This window comes from Tubulanus polymorphus, chromosome 10 (genome assembly GCF_964204645.1).
Source record: "Tubulanus polymorphus chromosome 10, tnTubPoly1.2, whole genome shotgun sequence".
NCBI classification, from domain to species: domain Eukaryota; kingdom Metazoa; phylum Nemertea; class Palaeonemertea; order Tubulaniformes; family Tubulanidae; genus Tubulanus; species Tubulanus polymorphus.
In genome coordinates this window covers 13,783,032-13,804,354 of record NC_134034.1, presented here as the reverse complement: position 1 = coordinate 13,804,354, position 21,323 = coordinate 13,783,032, and the positions used below count along the sequence as shown (strand labels likewise).

The following is a 21,323-nucleotide window of genomic DNA, read 5'->3' as shown; positions in this document are numbered from 1 at the left end:
CCCTGAGCCAGGACTCGAACCTCTTGCGAAAAATCAATCCACGTATTTCAATTCGTGCTGGAGGACTTTGATCCTTGTAGGCTTTTAAATCGCCTGATAAAACAGCTGACGTCTCACGCCCAGAAACTAATCGTAAAACGATCAATGTCATCGAACATGACTTTGAGACAGATTTATCCAGCGATTGAAGCGTACGACACCGGATTTTTGAAGGTGTCCGACCTGCATAACATTTATTACGAACAGACTGGGAATCCCAGCGGCAAACCTGCTGTTTTTATGTAAAGTATATGTAAAATATTAATTAACCGTACATCGAGTAGCATTTGAATTTTTTTCTTGGGGGGGGGGGGGGGCGTGGCTACGGCAGAGAAACCCGAAAAAGGGCAGGCCTATAGGATGTATATATAACAATACTAATAACAAAAACGGGCATTTGTCCAAAATGTCTGGGAGCTGCCCCCTGCTCCCTGGGCGGAGCTGAGTACGATAAGTAGATAAAACTAAACAAGCAGGGCTACTCGCCACTGCGGGTGGATGAAGAGTTGCTGTTCGCGAGGCAGGTGCCAACATTGGGACCCAGATACAATTTTCACTCAACATTTACGGACGAAACTAGATTAGGGTTAGATTAGTTTATAACGTTCAATGTAGGCCTATAAATAAACCATATGAGGTCGGATTGCTCGACATTATAGATCTTGTCACGTGCTACAATGTTATATACTATAATCGCGGTCGAATCGATCCCTCCAATAGTTGATATATTGTAAATAGTAATAACAATTAATCAATTGCTTAATTTTGATTATGGATTTAAAAAGCGATTGTTCTACTTTAGTTCAACTGCCAGTTGGTCCTATTTAAGGCCCGGATTGAAGGAGTTGGGGATGACATGTAGGCCTACCACCAAAACTGACTGAGAGCTAGTCCATCCCATATATTTCCAAGTCAACAAGTTGAAAAAAGTCTAGTCTGTTATATTTCAACAAGAAATTTTATATTTTCTGCTGTTTTGTCGGAGATAAATTCGTATTTTTCCCGATTCTAACTTAAGAGCGCACATATGACGAGGTGGCCGAGTGGTTAAGGCGATGGACTGCTAATCCATTGGGTTCTTCCCGCGTGGGTTCGAATCCCATCCTCGTCGGCAGCTGTTTTGCCACAACAGCCTAATGACCAGATGAGGTCTCATGAGGCCTAATGAGGTCTCAATAGTTTTTGGTTCATTCCTTAGGCCTATCATCATACCTAGGTCCAACTCTGTTAAGCACTTATATCTCGTTAGGATTATTTTGTTTATGTATTTTGTTCAGCCACGGAGGCCCGGGGTTAAGTATCGGACCCCGTGATCGAAGGTTTTTTGATCCCGCCGTTTACCGAATCGTCACTTATGATCAACGCGGAGCTGGTAAATCTACACCACCAGCCGAACTCAAGGTAGGCACTATGAGAAAAGCTTCAGATTTCAGAAAATCGTTTACCTTGATTTGTGTAACGATATCCCAGAACTTGTATTGATAAGGCGAATTAATTTATCTCGTCAAATCAGATTTGATGTGATAAATTCGCCTTTAATCTACTTCCAGGCCCAGTTACATGATATAACCTTATGTGAAAAGTTGTACCAGGCCAAAAACATATAATAGTTTCACAATCAAAATCATTTGACTTATCAACTTTATCTTCGATCGATTAAAGAACAATTAATTCTTCTTATTCAAACAATTAAGTTTGAAGATGAGGTCCCAGGAAATGCAGTAACTTTTGACTTTCAATTGCAGGATAACACTACCTGGCATCTCGTCGAGGACATTGAGAAATTACGCGTTTTTCTAGGAATTGATAAATGGGCGTGTGTGTTCGGAGGAAGCTGGGGTTCGACGCTGTCACTCACGTACGCCGAGCACCATCCCGATAGAGTCGGCTCGCTGATTGTACGAGGCATTTTCCTTTTAAGAAAGTGAGCACCAAGAAGCTTTATCGTAGTTTGAAATTTCAAAGTTATAAAATTTCTAGTTAAAGAAAATGAAAAGACGAAATTCGGGCCAAACTTTTCCCTGTAACTGGGCTTCAAGATTTATGCTTTTTTTGTTTCACAGGGTAGAATTTGACTGGTATTATGAGGGAAAAGGTGCGAATATGGTCTATGCAGATCACTGGGAGGACTTCATCGCTCCAATTCCTGAGGTACGTGTCTTTCTCTTTCCCTCCCGTGGGGGGGGGGGTGTCGCTCCCTAACTCCCCCTCTCTTTATCATTCCACCGATCCCTACCTCTCATTCGTTCTATCCCTCCCTCTCTCCACTCCTTCCTTCGAAAAATTCTTCCCCTCCATTCTCCCACTCTCTCACTCTGTCTCTCTTCTCTTCTCTTGCTCTTCTATCTCTCTCTCTCCCTCGTTTATGTAAATGCTTTCTCTGTTGTTCTATTCCTCAGTCGGAGCGAGGTTCAATGATTGACGCGTATTATAAACACCTCACCGGCACAGACCGTCAAAAACAGATCGAATGCGCGAAAGCGTGGAGTTTATGGGAGACGAGAACATCGCGGATGAATCCCGGGTTAATTAATGAAGAGAATGTCGCTCACTGTGAACAGGTCGACTGGTTACAGTATTCGAGAATTGAATGGTAAGCAATTTTGAGGGATCGTTTAAGAATTACGTGTTCTTGACCCCAAAATGTCTCCCGACTTTTGAATCCCAATCCTTCAGGTTTACTGAAACTGGTTTATAGCTGATAAACAGATACTACACTTTGATCTTAGCCAATAGGCCGAGCTGAAACTGGTTTATAGCGCTGTATCACTATCGCGACCCCTGGTGGTACACGCCGTGAACCAAGCCACAGTCCGGCCCCGTACGACTGGCCCACCTGTTAGGTATGGGCCTACGAACCATGCCGTATTTACATGACGTACTTCAAGCTCAAAGCTACGGAAGAGCAATAGGGCCTACAACATTTTATTTTCAATTTAGAAAGTCGACTTTTCGACTTTAAAAAGTCGACTTTTCGAGTTAATAAAAGTTTTAAACTGAAAATAAAATGTTGTTGGCCGCATTGCTCTTCCGTAGAAAGGAGCCGAAATGAAATGGGAAAAGATGTTTTCCAAGCATTTTCTTTATCTGTTTATTTTTCAGTCATTATTACGCGAATAAAGGATTTTTCTCATCAGATGAATACATTCTCGATAACGTCGATAAAATCCGCCACATTCCGGCTACGATTATTCAAGGTCGTTACGATATGGTCTGTCCCTTGGCGACCGCGTGGCAACTTCATAAGGTGATTGATTTGCCAGATTTGAAAATAACGATAAACGAAATATTGCTCGAAATATCTCAGGTTTACTTTAAACTACCCCAAAATTGCTACAGCAGACCATTTGTCTCTTTCGAAATCTTATACCGGTCCCATTTCGGTGATGAGCAAGTCAGCCTCCTGTTTACAATATTACCCCTGCAGCTCCCAACTAGATCTGGAACAATGCGCCTCTACAATTCTACTTTGGAACTGAAAATGATAACCACATTTTGATGCGGTTTTACTGTTTGTTTGTTTTTTAAATTCAGCGTTGGCCCGAAGCGGAGTATCAGGTCGTTCCCGATGCCGGACACTCTTCAAAAGAGGATGGAATCGCTGCATTGCTCGTTGAAGCTACTGATAAATATGGACAATTGTAGGTGCTGAAAAATATTCAATTTTCTAAAATGGCATGATTTAGAATGAGGAGGTGTTTGTGATGGGGCGCGGTCCATCAAGAGTCATTGAGAATTAGGTCGTCATTAGTAACTAATCATAATTTTACTGAATCATTGAGAATGAGAGGTCGCCATTAGTAACTAATCATAATTTTACTGAATTTTACTGAGGATGAGAGGTCGTCATTAGTAATATTTCATTGTGACGATTATGATGATAGATGAAAATGTATGAATTTCGGCGGATTTAAGAGAAAACCGGATCATATATCGTGAATATTCCTCTACAGTGTATGTACATGTACATATACAACTAGAAATAAAAGCGGACCGGATGAACGGATTTACCGGTAACCAGATCCGAACGACAGGTTCGTTTCGCTGTTCATCCTAGTATCCGGTACCCTAGTTTAATATCTAGTTTCATTCTATGATAAAAAGATTTGAATAAAAAATATATTTTATCTTGTTCTCGTGTAGTAATACGGAAAATATATGGGTGAAAATGATTAACTAAAAAGCGTTTAGAATACCGCTGTCTTAGTATTTCACAGTAAGAGACAGAGTCTACTGTATTTCACAAACTCTTACTCAGTATTTGACACCAACTCGGGGTAGAATTTAACCAGTCTCAACTTTACCGCAGTAAGAGACAGAGTCTACTGTATTTCACAAACTCTTACTCAGTATTTGACACCAACTCGGGGTAGAATTTTACCAGTCTCAACTTTACCGCAGTAAGAGACAGAGTCTACTGTATTTCACAAACTCTTACTCAGTATTTGACCCCAACTCGGGGTAGAATTTTACCAGTTTCAACTTTACCGCAGTAAGAGACAGAGTCTACTGTATTTCATAAACTCTTACTCAGTATTTGACACTAACTCGGGGTAGAATTTTACCAGTCTTAACTTTGCCACAGTAAGAGACAGAGTCTACTGTATTTCACAAACTCTTACTCAGTATTTGACCCCAACTCGGGGTAGAATTTTACCAGTTTCAACTTTACCGCAGTAAGAGACAGAGTCTACTGTATTTCATAAACTCTTACTCAGTATTTGACACTAACTCGGGGTAGAATTTTACCAGTCTTAACTTTGCCACAGTAAGAGACAGAGTCTACTGTATTTCACAAACTCTTACTCAGTATTTGACCCCAACTCGGGGTAGAATTTTACCAGTTTCAACTTTACCGCAGTAAGAGACAGAGTCTACTGTATTTCATAAACTCTTACTCAGTATTTGACACTAACTCGGGGTAGAATTTTACCAGTCTTAACTTTGCCGCAGTAAGAGACAGAGCCTAGATTTATCAAACTCTTGTACTGAATATTTGCTTCTTTTTGTTTGATTCACAAAACGATTCTAGAAAGTTTTTCTGGCAGAAAAATCAAAGCGAATGAAAAAGATGCAGTGAATGAATGAATTTAATGTCTTTGAGTTTTATCACGTGTAAATTTGAGATTCAGGATGATGTCCGTTTCTTCTATATCGTTTGAATAATTCATCAGTCGTTGTTCAGGCGTCATCGTGCATCTAAATAGAGAACAAAAAACCAACGTTGTTTTCGTCTCATTTCTGGTATATTTTTATCTGTCTCGATATTGAATATCAAGGGCGCGGCTACAGAACTCAGGAATAGAATAGAGAATTATATGGGAACTACTGTTAAATGTTTGACTTCTCCAAGTAATCACAGTTTGGTGATTGAAACTTTTTGAACTCACCTCGTCGTTACAATTCGTAGTGTTTTTCCGGAAGTCGGTGACTCTACAGTTCTCACGAGGACAATTATTACATAGTTCTGAAAAATTAGAAAATGCATAAAATGTGAAAAAATCGATGTTAGTTTGACGAATTCACGAAGCTTGTTTGTGTTTAGAAGTTGAATTCTAATGAATGGAATGAAAATGACCAAAAGGCAACAAAACCTGGACAAAAATAAGCACTTTTCTAAAAATCATTTTTGAATTTGATTTAAAGCTAGATGTTTAGTTTTTCTAAAGTTGTGTGGGTTTATTTGACACCGGGTTCATTGATTCTACTGTTGTGCTTCATTAGAATCCATCTTTAATGATTTTCTCTTTACTTACCAAGCGAAACGGAACATTTATTCAAGCTGTAATTGCAAACAGCCTTAACGACGATTTCGTTTTCAGAAAATAGTAAAATTTGGTGACACAATGAACGACAGTCGCGATTTTTTTGTGAATTTTCGTGCAAATCCGTTTGAATATCCGAATCAGAGCACGTGTTGCCGCATGTATTCATGTTGGCTTCAGTGATGCCTTCATACGTATCGAGAGCGGACGAGTACAGAACGGTCATCATTAGGAACGCGACCGTTAACGACATGGCTGCCATCTGAAATCAAGATAAAATCTTTTTATCTGTCCAGTGTTTGTCCTGTTCGCGCAGCGGTTGAAGTTAATGGTTCAAGTTTAAGTTTAAATGTATTTCACGGAAAACGCGTGATAGGTTATCACGGTACCAGACGGACGCATGTCCAATCCGACACCGCGGTTTTCTCTTTCGATGCTGCTGCAGTTATGATTACGCATATACTGAGAAAAACTTAAGGTTGAAAAGTAGAGAAAACTTCACAACTTATCTCTTCAAAAACTTGTGCGTGAGATTGTCTCCAGCGATCGGCTCAAACACTTTGTGAGCATGTGATAAATAGTTTGAGTAAACTAGTAGATATCATATGATACAATGTGCAAACATGTTTCTGAGCGAATCGATGCGAAATAAACGGTAGATCAGCTGTTTGCTCGTGCGTCGAGAGGAAATCTAATTTTGATCACTTGCCTTTACAAGAAGCAAGATGGTGTTGCGCATACAGGACAACCACAGGCCAAGTGGAGTTCTATTGGTCTACTGGCTAGCACTCTTGCTGTCCACGTACAATACCCGGGTTCGACCCCGGTGAGACGTAATTTCACTGTCACTTCTCTTAATCGTCCCCTTTCGGCCCCAGAAATTATTTTCAAAACCGTTCTAGAGGAATTAGATGGTTAATTTTGAGCGGACACTGATAATCATTAGCCCGCATTTACTCGCTCTATGGTGGTAGGCACACCTATATGTGCGTTTTTTTTATAATCCAAGCAGTGCCATATTATCCAGTTGATTCCTTCGCAAATATGCGATATTTACATTTAACATTTATTGACAGATGGTTCCGATGGTATTATGATTAGACTTATCGACATAATACACAGCAGAAGACTTAGAATCTGACCCCATGAACATTTTTCGTTGGTAAGTCTTGGGATGTATAGGGTGCGCCATACGTGGTCAGATTTTCATATAGAGTTACCTGAAAACCATGGTGAGAGTAATATTTTCATAATAAGGGTCGCAGTTCCATGTGGCTAATCCAGAAACCGTCGTAAATTCCAATCATGTGCTTTATGTTATTATCTAATACAAATCATGTAACTTCGATTTCAAAACTCAATCCTCTGTTTCGTTACCTGTTGGTGGTGGGTCAATGGACCGAGTGAAATCAAATTAAAACCTAAAAGCTAAGAGTGAAAATTCCTTATTTTAAAATTTGAAAACAACCATCTTTCTAAAAAAAATGTCTATCGAATTCGATTGAACAGAAAACGCTCTCGCCTTGTTGAAAGTTGAAATTATTATTATTCAAAGTTTACATGAGTTGAAGATCGGTAAAAACTATATAGACGCACCCATTTATACAGGATCTCTTCGATTAGCGCTTCAAGATTACATCAGACTCCTAAACTCGTTTGTGGCTGGAGACTTTTATATTTCATGCACCTGGTCGATTGAATTCCATTCCTCGTTCATTAAGTGACGTTGTTTTAAATCCGAACTTAAAATTGTATTCATAGAATTGGCTTAATTCAATCACAGTGGACTCCGCGGTGAAGTCGGATCTTTTTTATGCGTAAAAATGTGTCCAACTTGATGAGTGATATCACAGTTGGATTTTATGTATTTCATAAATAGTGTCGTAAAATTATTTGAGCGAACATCTGAGTTGACCCGTTATCAGAGTTGATCGGGTCCGACGCGGGTTAGGTCTACTGAATTTTTGTGGTTCGTTTAGAAAAAAAACATGAATTTTATTTTCTCAAGTGATTTAAATCGCGGCGATTATTTTTGTAGTTCTACCTTATGAAAATAAATGATATCATCACCATCCATTACCTCTGTGTTTATAATATCCAAGTAAATGGCTTACCTTCATCTGGGTCCAAGGTTTTTTTTACCGCGCTGTTTGTGTATTATAGATATATTAGTCTCGGCGAGTAACTTTTCGAGTATAGTTTTTGAATAATTGTGACGGCGACGCGACGCGTGGTTTGTATAAATATACTTTCAATTAGCTGAACGCCAGATGGTCGCAATCGACAGAATATTCGGATATATCCTTTATTGCACACTCGCGCGTAGACATAATTATATCAATTTGTTTCTATAGAAAAAAATAAGTTTCAAATTGGCCCACACTCGACTCGCTTTTACGAATTGATTATCTCGCGAATCGATTTGGAGGGCTTTTTGAAGTGGGATTAAGGAGACTCTTTGGAGACGAAGCGATCACATTATTTGAATTTCATGCGTATATTATTTCTCGCTAAGAAATTTTTATCTTCGACAAACGAATGAATAAATTATCATCGATATATGATATATGATATATGATATATGATATATGCTTTGATATGAAATCTCTACAGAATTAATGAAAAAACAGCTTATACATTAAAAATAGAGGATGAAGGACTGATTTGTAAAAGAGAGTGTGATCGGGTGGCATGAAAATCTTATTATTTCCGCAGGATTGCGTCAACGCGACAAGAGATTTTATTGTCAGACCGTCGCTGTTACTGACATTGAGCGATAACACTCAGTATAGTTGGTCATCATTGTCCAGATCCCCGTTTTTGGCAAGGGAACGACGGCACCACACCTCAGCACAGAAGCTGTGTATGATTCAGCACTAGCATCACCGCCTCCTTAAAACACGTCATCACCGCCTCCTTAAAACACGTCATCACCGCCTCCTTAAAACACGTCATCACCGCCTCCTTAAAACACGTCATCACCGCCTCCTTAAAACACGTCATCACCGCCTCCTTAAAACACGTCATCACCGCCTCCTTAAAACACGTCATCACCGCCTCCTTAAAACACGTCATCGCCGCCTCCTTAAAACACGTCATCGCCGCCTCCTTAAAACACGTCATCGCCGCCTCCTTAAAACACGTCATCGCCGCCTCCTTAAAACACGTCATCGCCGCCTCCTTAAAACACGTCATCGCCGCCTCCTTAAAACACGTCATCACCGCCTCCTTAAAACACGTCATCACCGCCTCCTTAAAACACGTCATCGCCGCCTCCTTAAAACACGTCATCGCCGCCTCCTTAAAACACGTCATCGCCGCCTCCTTAAAACACGTCATCGCCGCCTCCTTAAAACACGTCATCGCCGCCTCCTTAAAACACGTCATCGCCGCCTCCTTAAAACACGTCATCGCCGCCTCCTTAAAACACGTCATCGCCGCCTCCTTAAAACACGTCATCGCCGCCTCCTTAAAACACGTCATCGCCGCCTCCTTAAAACACGTCATCGCCGCCTCCTTAAAACACGTCATCGCCGCCTCCTTAAAACACGTCATCGCCGCCTCCTTAAAACACGTCATCGCCGCCTCCTTAAAACACGTCATCGCCGCCTCCTTAAAACACGTCATCGCCGCCTCCTTAAAACACGTCATCGCCGCCTCCTTAAAACACGTCATCGCCGCCTCCTTAAAACACGTCATCGCCGCCTCCTTAAAACACGTCATCGCCGCCTCCTTAAAACACGTCATCGCCGCCTCCTTAAAACACGTCATCGCCGCCTCCTTAAAACACGTCATCGCCGCCTCCTTAAAACACGTCATCACCGCCTCCTTAAAACACGTCATCACTGGAATCAAAAATAGAAAATGGAATCAAAGTTTTTCGTTCTTAATTTTCCTTTTTGATACTATACCGCTTACTAACGAAAGATTTCATGAAATGTTTTCTTTTTAAGTTTTCATGTTTAAGACTCATCGTATTTTCCAAATTGATGATGCTATCTTCCTTGAATCCACCTATGACGTCACCGATGGAATTACAGCGACGATAAACCGATTTCCAATTAGCTTTTGTTTCAATGACAGCGTTGAATATCGTTTTGTGACTAAGTTATGGTAAATATAAGTAATGAAGTAAAGATTTGGGGGGTATCTACGCGGGCAGCCATTTTCTGGTAGGGCGAATGCCTATCCGTCACTCTGATCATTGGAGCTGTTTCGAAATGATTGGTTCTGAAAATTACAAAAAGATTAGCAAACATAATTTTTCTATCTAATAGAAATTCAATGTAAAATCCCTGCCACAGTTTGAACGAGTGCGCGGGTAGATTGTGAACAAACTATGACGTCACGGGGACGAGGCTTACCGGTGCATCCTGTTTCGTTTGTCGTTGAGTTTTTCATGTAACAACTTGAAACAGCACAATCGATGTTGATGCTTGGATCTTCGCAAATCGCTGCATTTAAAACAATTAAAGAGCACTGACGAAAAACGATGATTTTAGGAAATTTGATGTTAGTAAATGGATGACCACGAGATTGTTATATCGTAGAATGATGATGGAGCCAAATATGTTTTGTTTTAATTTGTGCAGCGGTGTGGCTCAGCCCTGGGCTGTGTGGTTATAGAGGGTTCAACTCGCGGGAAGCCAGGTCGTGGGTCCGAACCCACGTATACATTACCGTAGCGTCCTGGAGTAAATGCGGGTACCTGGTCTGATATATGGATCCTGAGCGCCTAGCAGCTAATCGGGTTTTACTCTCCCCAGGGAGAGATGAGTGATACATGGTTAGACACTTCCCTGGTTAGAGTTACAGGGGTTTCCCTGGTTAGAGTTATAGGGGTTTCCCTGGTAAGAGTTACAGGGGTTTCCCTGGTTAGAGTTATAGGGGTTTCCCTGGTTAGAGTTATAGGGGTTTCCCTGGTTAGAGTTATAGGGGTTTCCCTGGTAAGAGTTACAGGGGTTTCCCTGGTTAGAGTTATAGGGGTTTCCCTGGTTAGAGTTATAGGGGCAATAATGCGAATGGGAAGCATCATTAAACCATGGACTCTAAAACGATTCGTTTTAGAGTCCATGATTTAACTTTGCATCACAGTAAGGCGCCACTATTAAAAAAGGAGGGTTCCTCAATATACGAGGCCTACCTATTGATTTAACGCATCTTCTAATATTTCGTCTACATGTTTCATTGGTCGGTTTGTAGCCCCACTGGGACACCTCGATCTGTCGTGAACATACCATCCTACAGTCGCGGTTTCTCAGAAATTCCGGGTTGTTCGGATACTTCAAGTCGAACACAGCGCATTGCTCCTGGCAAATCGCTAAACTATCTCCGATATCCGTGTAGTTCATAACAGCCACCGTAAACCGAACAGCGACGAATACAAACAGCAAAAACTGACATAACACGGCAAAAAACTGTAAAAATTGATCAGTTTTTTATTACGAAGAAGCACATAGTGTAGAAGGGCTGATGGGTGTGGTTGATCTATAACGATGCTAGTTTACCCAACCTGTGGTCCAAGGTTTTCGGTGTTGTTATAGAAGATTGATTATTGAACTATCGATACACTGTACAATTGGCAGTGCTGTCAATCAGTGTTTGTACCCTGTACTAATTTGTATAGGGGCGAGTTGGTAAAAAAGGTTGATTGGGTTTAATATGATTTTGCACCCAGTTTAGCGGGTTTAATTTGACCCTGAACCCACTTCCACAGAGTGCAGTGGTCTATATTTGAATATCACACAGTACAGTACTAAGGTTACTCGAGTTCTTATTACGAGAGCCTATGATTGGTATGAGATCAGATTCGAGTCGTTCGTGACGCAGAATAAAGTGGAACGAACTACTTACCTTCATTCTGTATTTCTATCTAAAATCCGAACACAATAGACAGAAACAATAGCGACTGAGTTAGATAAAAACCAACAAATGGACGACGAGTCTTCTTCAAGATTTATTAAATAAATAAACGCGTGCAGCCAGATGCCATTAATATCGAGAAACAAAATCACTTCAGCATCTGTCTATTATATATCTGTCTTATTGTTAAGCGTGGAGAGTAATCTACAAACAATATCAGCCCACTCAAGACATTATAAACAGCCCCCGAAGACACTTGGGTTTAGTTTTTCTCAATAATGTTTGATTGAAATGTATTGTTTCTGCTGTCACAAACAGAAGTTTTATTAGTGAATGGCACTTTACTTCATTAATGTCGATATATGTGTTCGTAAAGGGACCACATTTTTTGTGGGTTCATTCAGTTCCACGTGTGTGGGTTTAATTTAACTGTAGACCCAGTTCCACAGTTGTGTGGGTTTAATTTGACCCTGCACGCAGTTCCACAGTTGTGTGGGTTTAATTTGACTGAGGATCAAGTTCAACAGTTGTTTTTGTGTATAATTTGACTCTGTACCCAATATTACGACACAGTGTTGTGTGGGTGGCTCCACCACAGTTGTGTAGTTTTGATTCTACTCTGGATCCATTTTCGCAGCTGCAGTGTTTTTCATCATGATTTTGGACCCACTTGAAGAGTTGAGTAGATTTTATTCCACTCTGAGTGGAACAAGTTCCACGCCGCATTGTATGTAGGCTCTACCCATGATAAATTTGACTATATGCCACATATCCGCAGTTTTCATTGAGAAGTCGAGAAAATACACAATATCCCCGCGTATAAGATGCATATACTCAAGAACTAAACTCTGGATTCGGCTAAAGATCTATAGTATTCAATTAATATACTAGTCGGAAAATTGCTGGAAATAAAACTTTTCATCTTTGGCTTGATTGATTGCGGGATTTCTCTCGTATTTTCATTGGAAGGGTTAAAACTGTTGGACGCTGCTGCGCGCGCTCAATACACGGCGTTACACGTGTATAAGTACCTGAACATGTTTCAAACGACAAATTAACGGTTTAATTGACCATTAATTCGCCGAATAACGAGCTTCGCGACACGTTCAGCATCGAAAGATCGATTCGAAAGATGAATTGAACGATACTTCAGTGCTCGATTATCGACCGTTAACGATTCATAATACAACAACGACATTTTTTCGATCGCGCACAACTCTTTTTTAACTAGTCACGCGTTTAACATTTACAGCGCTCGAAAAGGTGGAAAAATTGTTTTCCCTTGACGAGCGATCTATACGCGCTGCTGACAGATGTGTGAGCTTTACTCTTAGCGGATGAAATCGATGTAAAAATGTTGGTTTTTTGTAAAATTGACGTATAACAGCCTGATGTCACCGCCGCCATATCGACCCGACGCATGTTCATTGTCTGAATAAAAACCGTGTGAATTGGAAAAGTTGATAAATCTTTACTCGCATTCACACAATGAAACAATTAACTCATATCAATTTTCAAACCAATTACAATTGATAAGGATAACGCTACTGCGGCAGTCGGGGATTCCACTAGTGGCAAGTGAGGATTCGTCGAGTTACTGTTCGTCTGTCGGTTGTGTTTTTAGGGCTCTATTTTTGTCCGATTTCCGAGGGCCACCTTCGGTTATCGGAGATAGTCGACAATAGTCGAACTAAACGAAACCGAATGTCGGGACTATAGTCCGGAAATGGTCGACCACGCAATTGAGCACGGTCGCTACAGTTCGGACCTAGGTTCAAGATGGCCGACACTGTGAAATACGCTACGACCGAACTATAGTGTGTTCGGTTATTAGTTCCGACCACTAGTCGACTAGCTACGAAAACTGAAGTTGGCCCTGGATGCTCCATCCGGATCACGTGACAACCTTTGGTTCGACGCAAGAACTCGCTGGATTCCGAAAGAGGATCCGCCATGTGTCGCTACCATCTCCACGGCCATAGGCGGCTGATTCGAGCCATGGAAGAAGGATGATTTGAAAAATTTTCAGAATGAATCAGCACCCGCTGAAAAAACTAGTTGTGCCAGACGTTTCTGATGCGTTCTCCAGTCAGTTTACCCAATCAGCTTCAACAACAGACGTGAGACAATTGTTCAGATTCTCGGTTGTGAGCAGATTTACTATTACCACAAATCCATAGATTGATCCTCATCTCGTGCAGCTAGATATACAGTACTTGCAACTATCTAATCATGAGATTTCTTCCTACCCTTAACTATCAAACTAGATATAATTACCTGTTAGTCGAAGATTGATTGTAAACTTTGGATTATACCAAGTGCAGGCGATTACATGCTAGGCCCGTTTGGCTTTGTGTCAACTATGATAATCATGATCTTTTTGACTACCGGTAATTGATAATTCTTTAAACCTTTTTTTCCGTTTGTAGAAGTTGCAAAATACAAATTTCTAAGTCTATGCTATAAGCGAGAAGCAATCCAATTACGCCTTCTGTTTATGCGTCTATAGATTCGAAGGATTTTTATCCCGCGGGGATTAACTAACTTCGATACTCGGGTCAAGGCCGTCCCAGTGAAAATACATAAAATTGAAATGAATTTTAACTGTAAACCTCGCGGTCCAAGGTCAGCGACGCTCCAAGGTCAGCGGCGACATTTATATCCCAGCAATGAAACGCAAAAAGAGTGCGAGAACGCGAACTAATCTCCATGGTACCGAGAGCTAATAAATAAGCGGAGCGACGACGCCTTTTTTATACGTTTTAGTTAATTACGTGAAATGCTTTTAATGACATATCGGCAGTAATAAAACTACACCAGGCGATTAACACTGCCGTCAACGAAAGTGACCGGTAAAATTCACTCCGCGCTGTTGAAGCTTCGCACCCGACAGATTTTCGTTACTAGGCTACGCAGCTTCCACACCGCTGCCGGATGGGAGGGAGCATGTACGGAATACATTTGTCGTGAACGGTTAGTACTCGCTCGGGAAGCGCGTTTAGCATCGAAGCCAGGACAACAACAACGCAAAAAGAGGTAACCAGATTATCATCTGTAATTTGCCTATTTTGCTTAAAAGATAGATAAAATTAATCCAGATTTTGATAGACCTGGTATTTACTTAAACATAGGGTTTAAATCAAATCAATTTCCATTGAGTTAGCCCACGGTTGATACCAGTCTTCGGAATAAGAGCCCCGGAGATAACACAGGAACATATTTGTTTTTCTTTTTTCAAGTAGAGGCAAATGAATTATAAATGATACATTTTTCAAAAATTATTCCTCCTTCTGTTCATATTGTTATTAGAAATCTTTCAAATCTTACAAATTTGTTGATATTCATATAGATGAATATAAGGAGAATCTATTCGTCAATAGATTGGAAATTGTGACGATATAAATACATCTTTTAAACTTTGTCTTGATTTATTTGAAGGCATATATCTCTGAAATGGAAATCAATAAAGAAATTCCCTTGGATAATCTAAGCACCTTACATCAACCGGATCAGCCAGCGTTCGAGGTAAGTCGCCAACATCCTGATGACATCGTGTTTAGACTACCTCTAGGACAGGGGTTTGTACTGTGACCGAGTCTCATGATGTCATCAGGCTCAAATCCCTTGCGCGGAGGATATGGTTATATGGATACATTGTACTTATTATAATCAGATATAGCACCAATTGGGTATTATTATGATTAATTATTTGTGGTTTATATATACATAAATTGAATCATACAGCGACTGCGAATCAGAAAATTCGATATTTCAAGTGAAAATACGGCATTGCGAATGGATATTTCAAAGATTATAACATACGGTTTCTCAAGTAAAATTCGATATTTCGAGTGGAAGGAAATTCGATATTTCAGCTTGTTATTTCTGCGTCGTCTCTGACAAGAGGCGCGGCTAGTTCGCTGTCGTTGCGCGACCGTTTAGCCGGGCAACAGATGTTCCTCGCCTCTTCGCGGAACCATTTCAACGAGGCGATATAGACGATCCAATTCAGACAGTTATTTATGTAGACCAGTCGCGAAAAGAAATCGTTGAGACCTTCGATATGGAGGGTATCCAGTGCGGCAAGGTCGGATCTGTTGTTTACATCGATTTCGTACTGGAGCCAATCGAACCAGATTCCGAATATCGTCGGGGGAGTGGTGAAAATTAGAAACATCGTCGGAATCGCGATCAGTTGAATGACCAGTTTTCTCTCTTCGTCTCGTCGCGTCAATTCGGCTATATCGTCCTCTTCAGCGCCCTCTAGCCGTCGTTTCTTGCATAAATGAACGACCAATATCGTATTGGCAATCCAGACGGCCGCTAGGGGCACCATGAACACGAACACGTTGATCAAAGTCGGACCTAGGTAGGTGAGTAAGTTGTCGGTAAGTTTACCGTATACCATGTAGTCGCATTCGATGAAGATCCCGTCGTCGTCTATATCGTACTTGACCAGGACCGGGATGAGCAACAGAGCGCTGAGTATTACAGCAGCGGCTAGGGCTACGAGCCGTTTGGCCCGCGATAACCATAGCAACGCGTGTTTAGCGCTCATGACGACCGCGCGTTCCCATGTCAACAAAACGACGATCCAATTACCAGCAGCGATGCCGACCCAGCCGATATAGGAGAGCACCTTGCAGGCGCCAGGTGTCGCTAGTATGTTCGTTTTGATGCCTTCGATTCCACCGACGGCGTGAGGCATGTCGCGTTGTAACCAGTTGATCAAAGCGCCGAAAATCAAGAAAGTCAAATCGGCCAATGCTAGCGGTATTAGGAAATCGACGATCTCTCGGCGCCGGACGGTTTTACTTTTGAAGAAGATGACCAGCGCGAAAACGTTACCGACGATTCCTTGGATATAGAATATCGGCGCAACGTAGGCGACGCAAATCTCGTAGAAGTCGTACAGGGCGTCGGCGGTTTGGTTGTCGGCTGCGATGGTCGGGGTTACCGTATTAACGAAACCACCACCACCGCCTGTTTGACCGGTTACATCCATGCTGTTTAACTGAAATATATCAAACGAATTAAATATTTCGACAAACATTTTTGTTTGCTCGGAACCTTATCCAAGCGTAAGCCTTATCATAAGACAAGGCCAGCGTTGTTAAGTCGGTGTTCTTATCTCGGTTCAAGGCTAGCCTGAGTGCTTTTGGACTTGATGATAACACAAATTTTCAAATGCATCAGACCAGTCAAAACTAGGAACCCAATGTACCGAATGGTTAACCATGATAAGCAAATTAAGTAATAGGCTAAATAGTATACTATTGTTTACCCATCAGGCTGATTCAGTTCCTACTGATTCCCAAGGTTTGCATGGATGATCTATGACAAAAGTTGTATTACCAAACATCACTTTCGAAAATCATCGATGAAATCTATATAATTCATGCGAGACCTTAGTAAATAGTTCAAAATATCCTACCTCACTGATCACGAATTCCAAGCAATAACGAATGGACCAATCCGCTTTATCTTCTATCAACTGCAGTTAAATACAGTCTTCCTAAAAAAAAATATTACCACCGTGTATTCACAATGCGCAGCAAGTATTATGCCCGAAGACCTGAGTATAGCGTAAGCTAATACACAAAGACCTATATCCACAAATATATATAAACATGCACGAATAAATCGCTAACGTTAGTGCACGCCTTGCAAAATAAATCTTTTGTTAAAAGGCCCAGTTTTTTGGAGTCAAGAATTTAAGGTCCACAATAGCCATGTATTTTCGACCTTCATTTCATTTGGTTGTTTATTTTAAGAGCTAAGACGACTTCACGCTTTACTTACCATTAGGTCCGTACATACCAGAATGTAAAAAGCTGTTTGGTTATCAAGGCGAAAATTACAGCAGATATGTATTATCGACATATATAGATGTCTATATCAGTCTATATCAGGATTTACAGTGAGCACCAGATATCAAAGTTTAGCTAAAAATTGGTCTAATTGTCCCCAGTTGGCTCATGTGACATATGTAGACTATAAATCAACACCATGAACTTTATATTGAAAAACCGGCCTAGCATCCAGGCACTTTGTAAAAGCAATACAGACAGTATCCAGAAAAGCATTTACGTCTAATCTTGGAGTAATCATTTGCCAAATGATTACTCCAAGACCAAGGTCTAATGAAATAGACAAGTGGAACTTAATTTCTGAAATACAAACCTACTAAAAAAAGCCTCGGATATAGGATAGATAGTGCTATAAATATACAAGGACCCTGTTATGTTAAAAGTTCACGGAGGTCTCTTTCCAGGGCCGTATATAGCGTAGTGGGGCAGGGTGTTTCTCTGCCCCTCCTATCCCCCAAAACTCAAATTACGCACGGCCCTATGCTTTCAGTGGTAACTCTATTTCGAAATGCATCTGCTTTTTTCATTCATACTTCTCACTCATCGCCCACTCGACTTTTTTGCAGGAGAATACAGAGACCTCATCATTAAATATCGAGCCGTCATCTACGCCGCTAGAGGGCGCGCGCTGTAACGAGCAGACGGTCGCGACAGACGACGCGACTTCACCGGAAGCGCCAGCCGATCTTAAAGATATCGGTATCGATATAGCAGACGATAGCGAAGAGAATCAGCCGATACCTGCCGCAGCAGTGAACGACGGTGACGATTCTAAATTGATGACCGATTCGGATAAGATACGCCGGAAAACCGGGTATGTGATTGATAACTAGAGAATATTTGCAACTTTTATCTACACAATCATCTTTTCATCAAAGTTTGATTTGTACAATTAATAATACATTTTCAGATAAGATGAAATAGAGGCCCTTTAAAAATATTTAAACTTCTCGGTACTTTTTTCGTATGTTTTTTAGTTTTATTGCACTCACTATAATCATGTTCTGTTTCCGTTTTCATCTTGAATAATAAATACAAAACACATGTTTATAAAATCCTAATTCATTTGGAGAATACGTAGCCATATTTTTCTGGTCTATCAATAATTCTTCACCAGGTACTTTGAAGATGTCATGGGCGTATTATCTGTGGGCGGCTATCGAATAGAAGATCCTAGGATATTTTTTTTTCAAATCTCTCTAATTCTACAAATTATTCCGCACAGAGGGAGCTGAACTAACGATAGAATCAAACTTGGTAATCTTTCGGTGGATTAAGTGGGATTTCACCGATACCTTTATTATGGCTCGACGCCGACCTGAATAACCTGACACCGTTCTAGTTGGATTCGATTATTCATTTTCACTGTCAAATTACATTAAACCATCTTAAATAGTCAGAGAGACCCGCTATGATTCAATTCTGCTTGAGTATAAAAGGTTTGAGGGTGAATAATTGTAGCCCTTGGTGGGCCAACAAAGAAAAGTGCATTCTTGCTTTTTCGGTTGGGGCATTAAGGGGCCCTAGACCCTCAGAAACCACAAATATTCACTGTCAGTTCCACGTTTGAGTATCAAGCTTAAAACAGCGTGAATGATGCACGATGACGTGTCTGTTACAAATCTAACTGTACAGAACGAAAAAACGGCCCGTTTACCACTAACACACAATACCGTTTATGATGTGATATGATATAATAATGTGGGTGGAGGTACATAAGATATGAATATGAAAAAGCAATTATTGCAAACATAGTTTATGGATAGAAATACGTTAATTTCTTCTGGCATCAAACGCAGTATCGGAATACCAATTAAATCTGCTTCATTCAGTTGATTACTTTAGAGAACGCGCCGAGATTAGTTTTCTAAACGAAAAACAAAATATATGGATGAACGTTTGAAATGATTATACGGGTGTGGTTCGGTATATAGCGAGAAGTTAATGGTTTACAATAATTGCTTTATGTCACCGGGGATCGAAGCGATAAAATATGCATAAAATTACTCGTCGTACTACACGCGAATATAGCGTCGAAATTACGCTGAGTCGTGTTAATAATTCCGTCAAAAAAATCGAATGTATTTCGTTTTTTTTGGTATTTCGACCTTACTTTTAAATTCGAAAAATATAGATAACGACTTTCCCAAAACGACGTCATAAGAGGTTGGGATTTCTCGTTGGTTATATCTTTCGAATCTGCAAGGTGAAATCGAACGACAAAGAAATGATGGTCAAGTTCGTTGTATTCAAAACATCTTGTTCACGCGGTTTCCGCTTTTTCCAGAATGAAGAATCCCGCATTTTCTCGAGAAAAATCGGACGTCGCCGCAGACGACACCGTTAACGGCGAACAGCCAATTTCTATCGTCGAATCTTCGGCAAATGACGACAAGATATTAAGTGTGGTACGTTGATAATCAAACTACTCTGTCTTATCATTTGCCACAAGTGGAAACCTCCAATACCACGGTAGCTGATGACCTACAGTACACTAGCGACACCTTATGGATCAATAAGAAGTTCTACCTTTTTTTGCAAAACTGGTCCCAGGTGGAGACAAGTTTTTTCCAAAACCACGCTAGACTCATGAATCGTCTTATATATTGTTTAAAACATTGTAAAACATTGCTAGGTATACCGGAAGTGAACCGGTTCGTGTTTATATTTACAGCTCAGGGAAATAGTACGCAAATGTACGAACGCCGACCCGATGAAGAGACCTTCCGCCGACGAAATAGTTCACATGCTGAAAATGTGAAAATCGCACCATCATACAGAACAGGGTGACCATAATTTCGAAAGCGGGGCAAAAAGACACACAGGGAATTGAATTAATTCATTAAAAAAAAAACGCAGGGAATTAAATTAATTCGTCTCAGGGAAAACACATTGAATTTCTCAAACCTCTGGGAAACAGGAAAATTGTGTTTATTTTGATCTGTTTCGAATTGTGTTTCGTGACCTCCATTTCTATCATCATAACTTCACCACAACTTAACAATCGTCGTTTCATTTGGTAAATTTGAAATTCCTATGAATAAACATTCACTGAAAGTAGGAAATTTTACTGGGCTAGCTTATTACTTGGGTCTGTGAATATGGCTACTTTCTGGTCTTACTTGTGGCTGTTCACTAGAACACGGGGAACATTCTGCTCTTACCGCGGAAACAGGGAATTTAGAAGTGGATGAATCGTGGTCACCCTGAAGAAAGGAAAATTGTATATCGTCGCCGATAAATATCATCTCATAACCAAGAGATGATAAGCTTACAGCGGTCTCATTTTTTAATGGATGATTTATTTCTATTTATCCACTCTCCGCCGCAACAGTCCACTCTTTTATCAATCTGATGTTGTCAAAATATTCCATATTGTTATTATTATCTTTACTTCATACAAGCACTGATTTATATATATTTTGAAATTAGAATTTTTTGTTTATTGTTTTCGATCACCTGAAATTTTGAATGTTGCTCTAATGGTATGTGTCGTTACAGAATAAAACTATCTATGATTTAATGCAGTCATTAAACGATTCTTGTTAAACAACGGGTTTTATCTGAGGATTTGTCACACAGCCGTTTCCTGGTGTCTATACCAGGACCCCCTGTAGTTTAGGATGTGTGGAGTTCAACAACTATGATTTCAAATCTAACGCCAAACCGTGGAACTACATCAGGTCCAAATCAACGGAAAGCCTTCGACCGACTAGGATTGATGTAACTTCGACTATATATAGACCTAGACGATATCACAGACGCCACGTCCGTTATTCTCATGCGC

General features: G+C 40.5%; 4 protein-coding genes and 1 non-coding gene across 5 annotated transcripts; 3 read left to right on the top strand and 2 right to left on the bottom strand.

Annotated features, from left to right (window-relative positions):
- The first annotated feature begins 144 nt into the window (after positions 1 to 144).
- LOC141911968 (putative proline iminopeptidase) lies at positions 145 to 3,761 on the top strand. Its single transcript, XM_074803099.1, has 7 exons — positions 145 to 281; positions 1,317 to 1,440; positions 1,785 to 1,963; positions 2,103 to 2,190; positions 2,439 to 2,632; positions 3,142 to 3,286; positions 3,574 to 3,761. Exons 1-7 carry the CDS (start codon positions 145 to 147, stop codon positions 3,682 to 3,684), a joined length of 978 nt encoding a protein of 325 aa, XP_074659200.1. The 3' UTR covers positions 3,685 to 3,761.
- Trnas-gcu (transfer RNA serine (anticodon GCU)) lies at positions 1,069 to 1,150 on the top strand. The gene has a single exon. It is a non-coding gene; the product is annotated as a tRNA-Ser (tRNA).
- A 1,376-nt stretch (positions 3,762 to 5,137) lies between the features above and the next one.
- Positions 5,138 to 18,141, bottom strand: LOC141912184 (uncharacterized). The gene is made up of 4 exons (XM_074803396.1): positions 18,070 to 18,141; positions 5,796 to 6,066; positions 5,430 to 5,506; positions 5,138 to 5,238 (listed from the first exon to the last, which is right to left on the bottom strand). Exons 2-4 carry the CDS (start codon positions 6,064 to 6,066, stop codon positions 5,221 to 5,223), a joined length of 366 nt encoding a protein of 121 aa, XP_074659497.1. The 5' UTR covers positions 18,070 to 18,141; the 3' UTR covers positions 5,138 to 5,220.
- Positions 13,701 to 17,580, bottom strand: LOC141912226 (apelin receptor-like). Its single transcript, XM_074803445.1, has 3 exons — positions 17,469 to 17,580; positions 17,101 to 17,181; positions 13,701 to 16,680 (listed from the first exon to the last, which is right to left on the bottom strand). The coding sequence occupies exon 3, from the start codon at positions 16,669 to 16,671 to the stop codon at positions 15,538 to 15,540; it is 1,134 nt and encodes a 377-aa protein (XP_074659546.1). The 5' UTR covers positions 16,672 to 16,680; positions 17,101 to 17,181; positions 17,469 to 17,580; the 3' UTR covers positions 13,701 to 15,537.
- LOC141911648 (uncharacterized) lies at positions 18,017 to 20,869 on the top strand. Its single transcript, XM_074802638.1, has 4 exons — positions 18,017 to 18,028; positions 18,103 to 18,350; positions 19,824 to 19,944; positions 20,211 to 20,869. Exons 1-4 carry the CDS (start codon positions 18,017 to 18,019, stop codon positions 20,295 to 20,297), a joined length of 468 nt encoding a protein of 155 aa, XP_074658739.1. The 3' UTR covers positions 20,298 to 20,869.
- Positions 20,870 to 21,323: the final 454 nt, after the last annotated feature.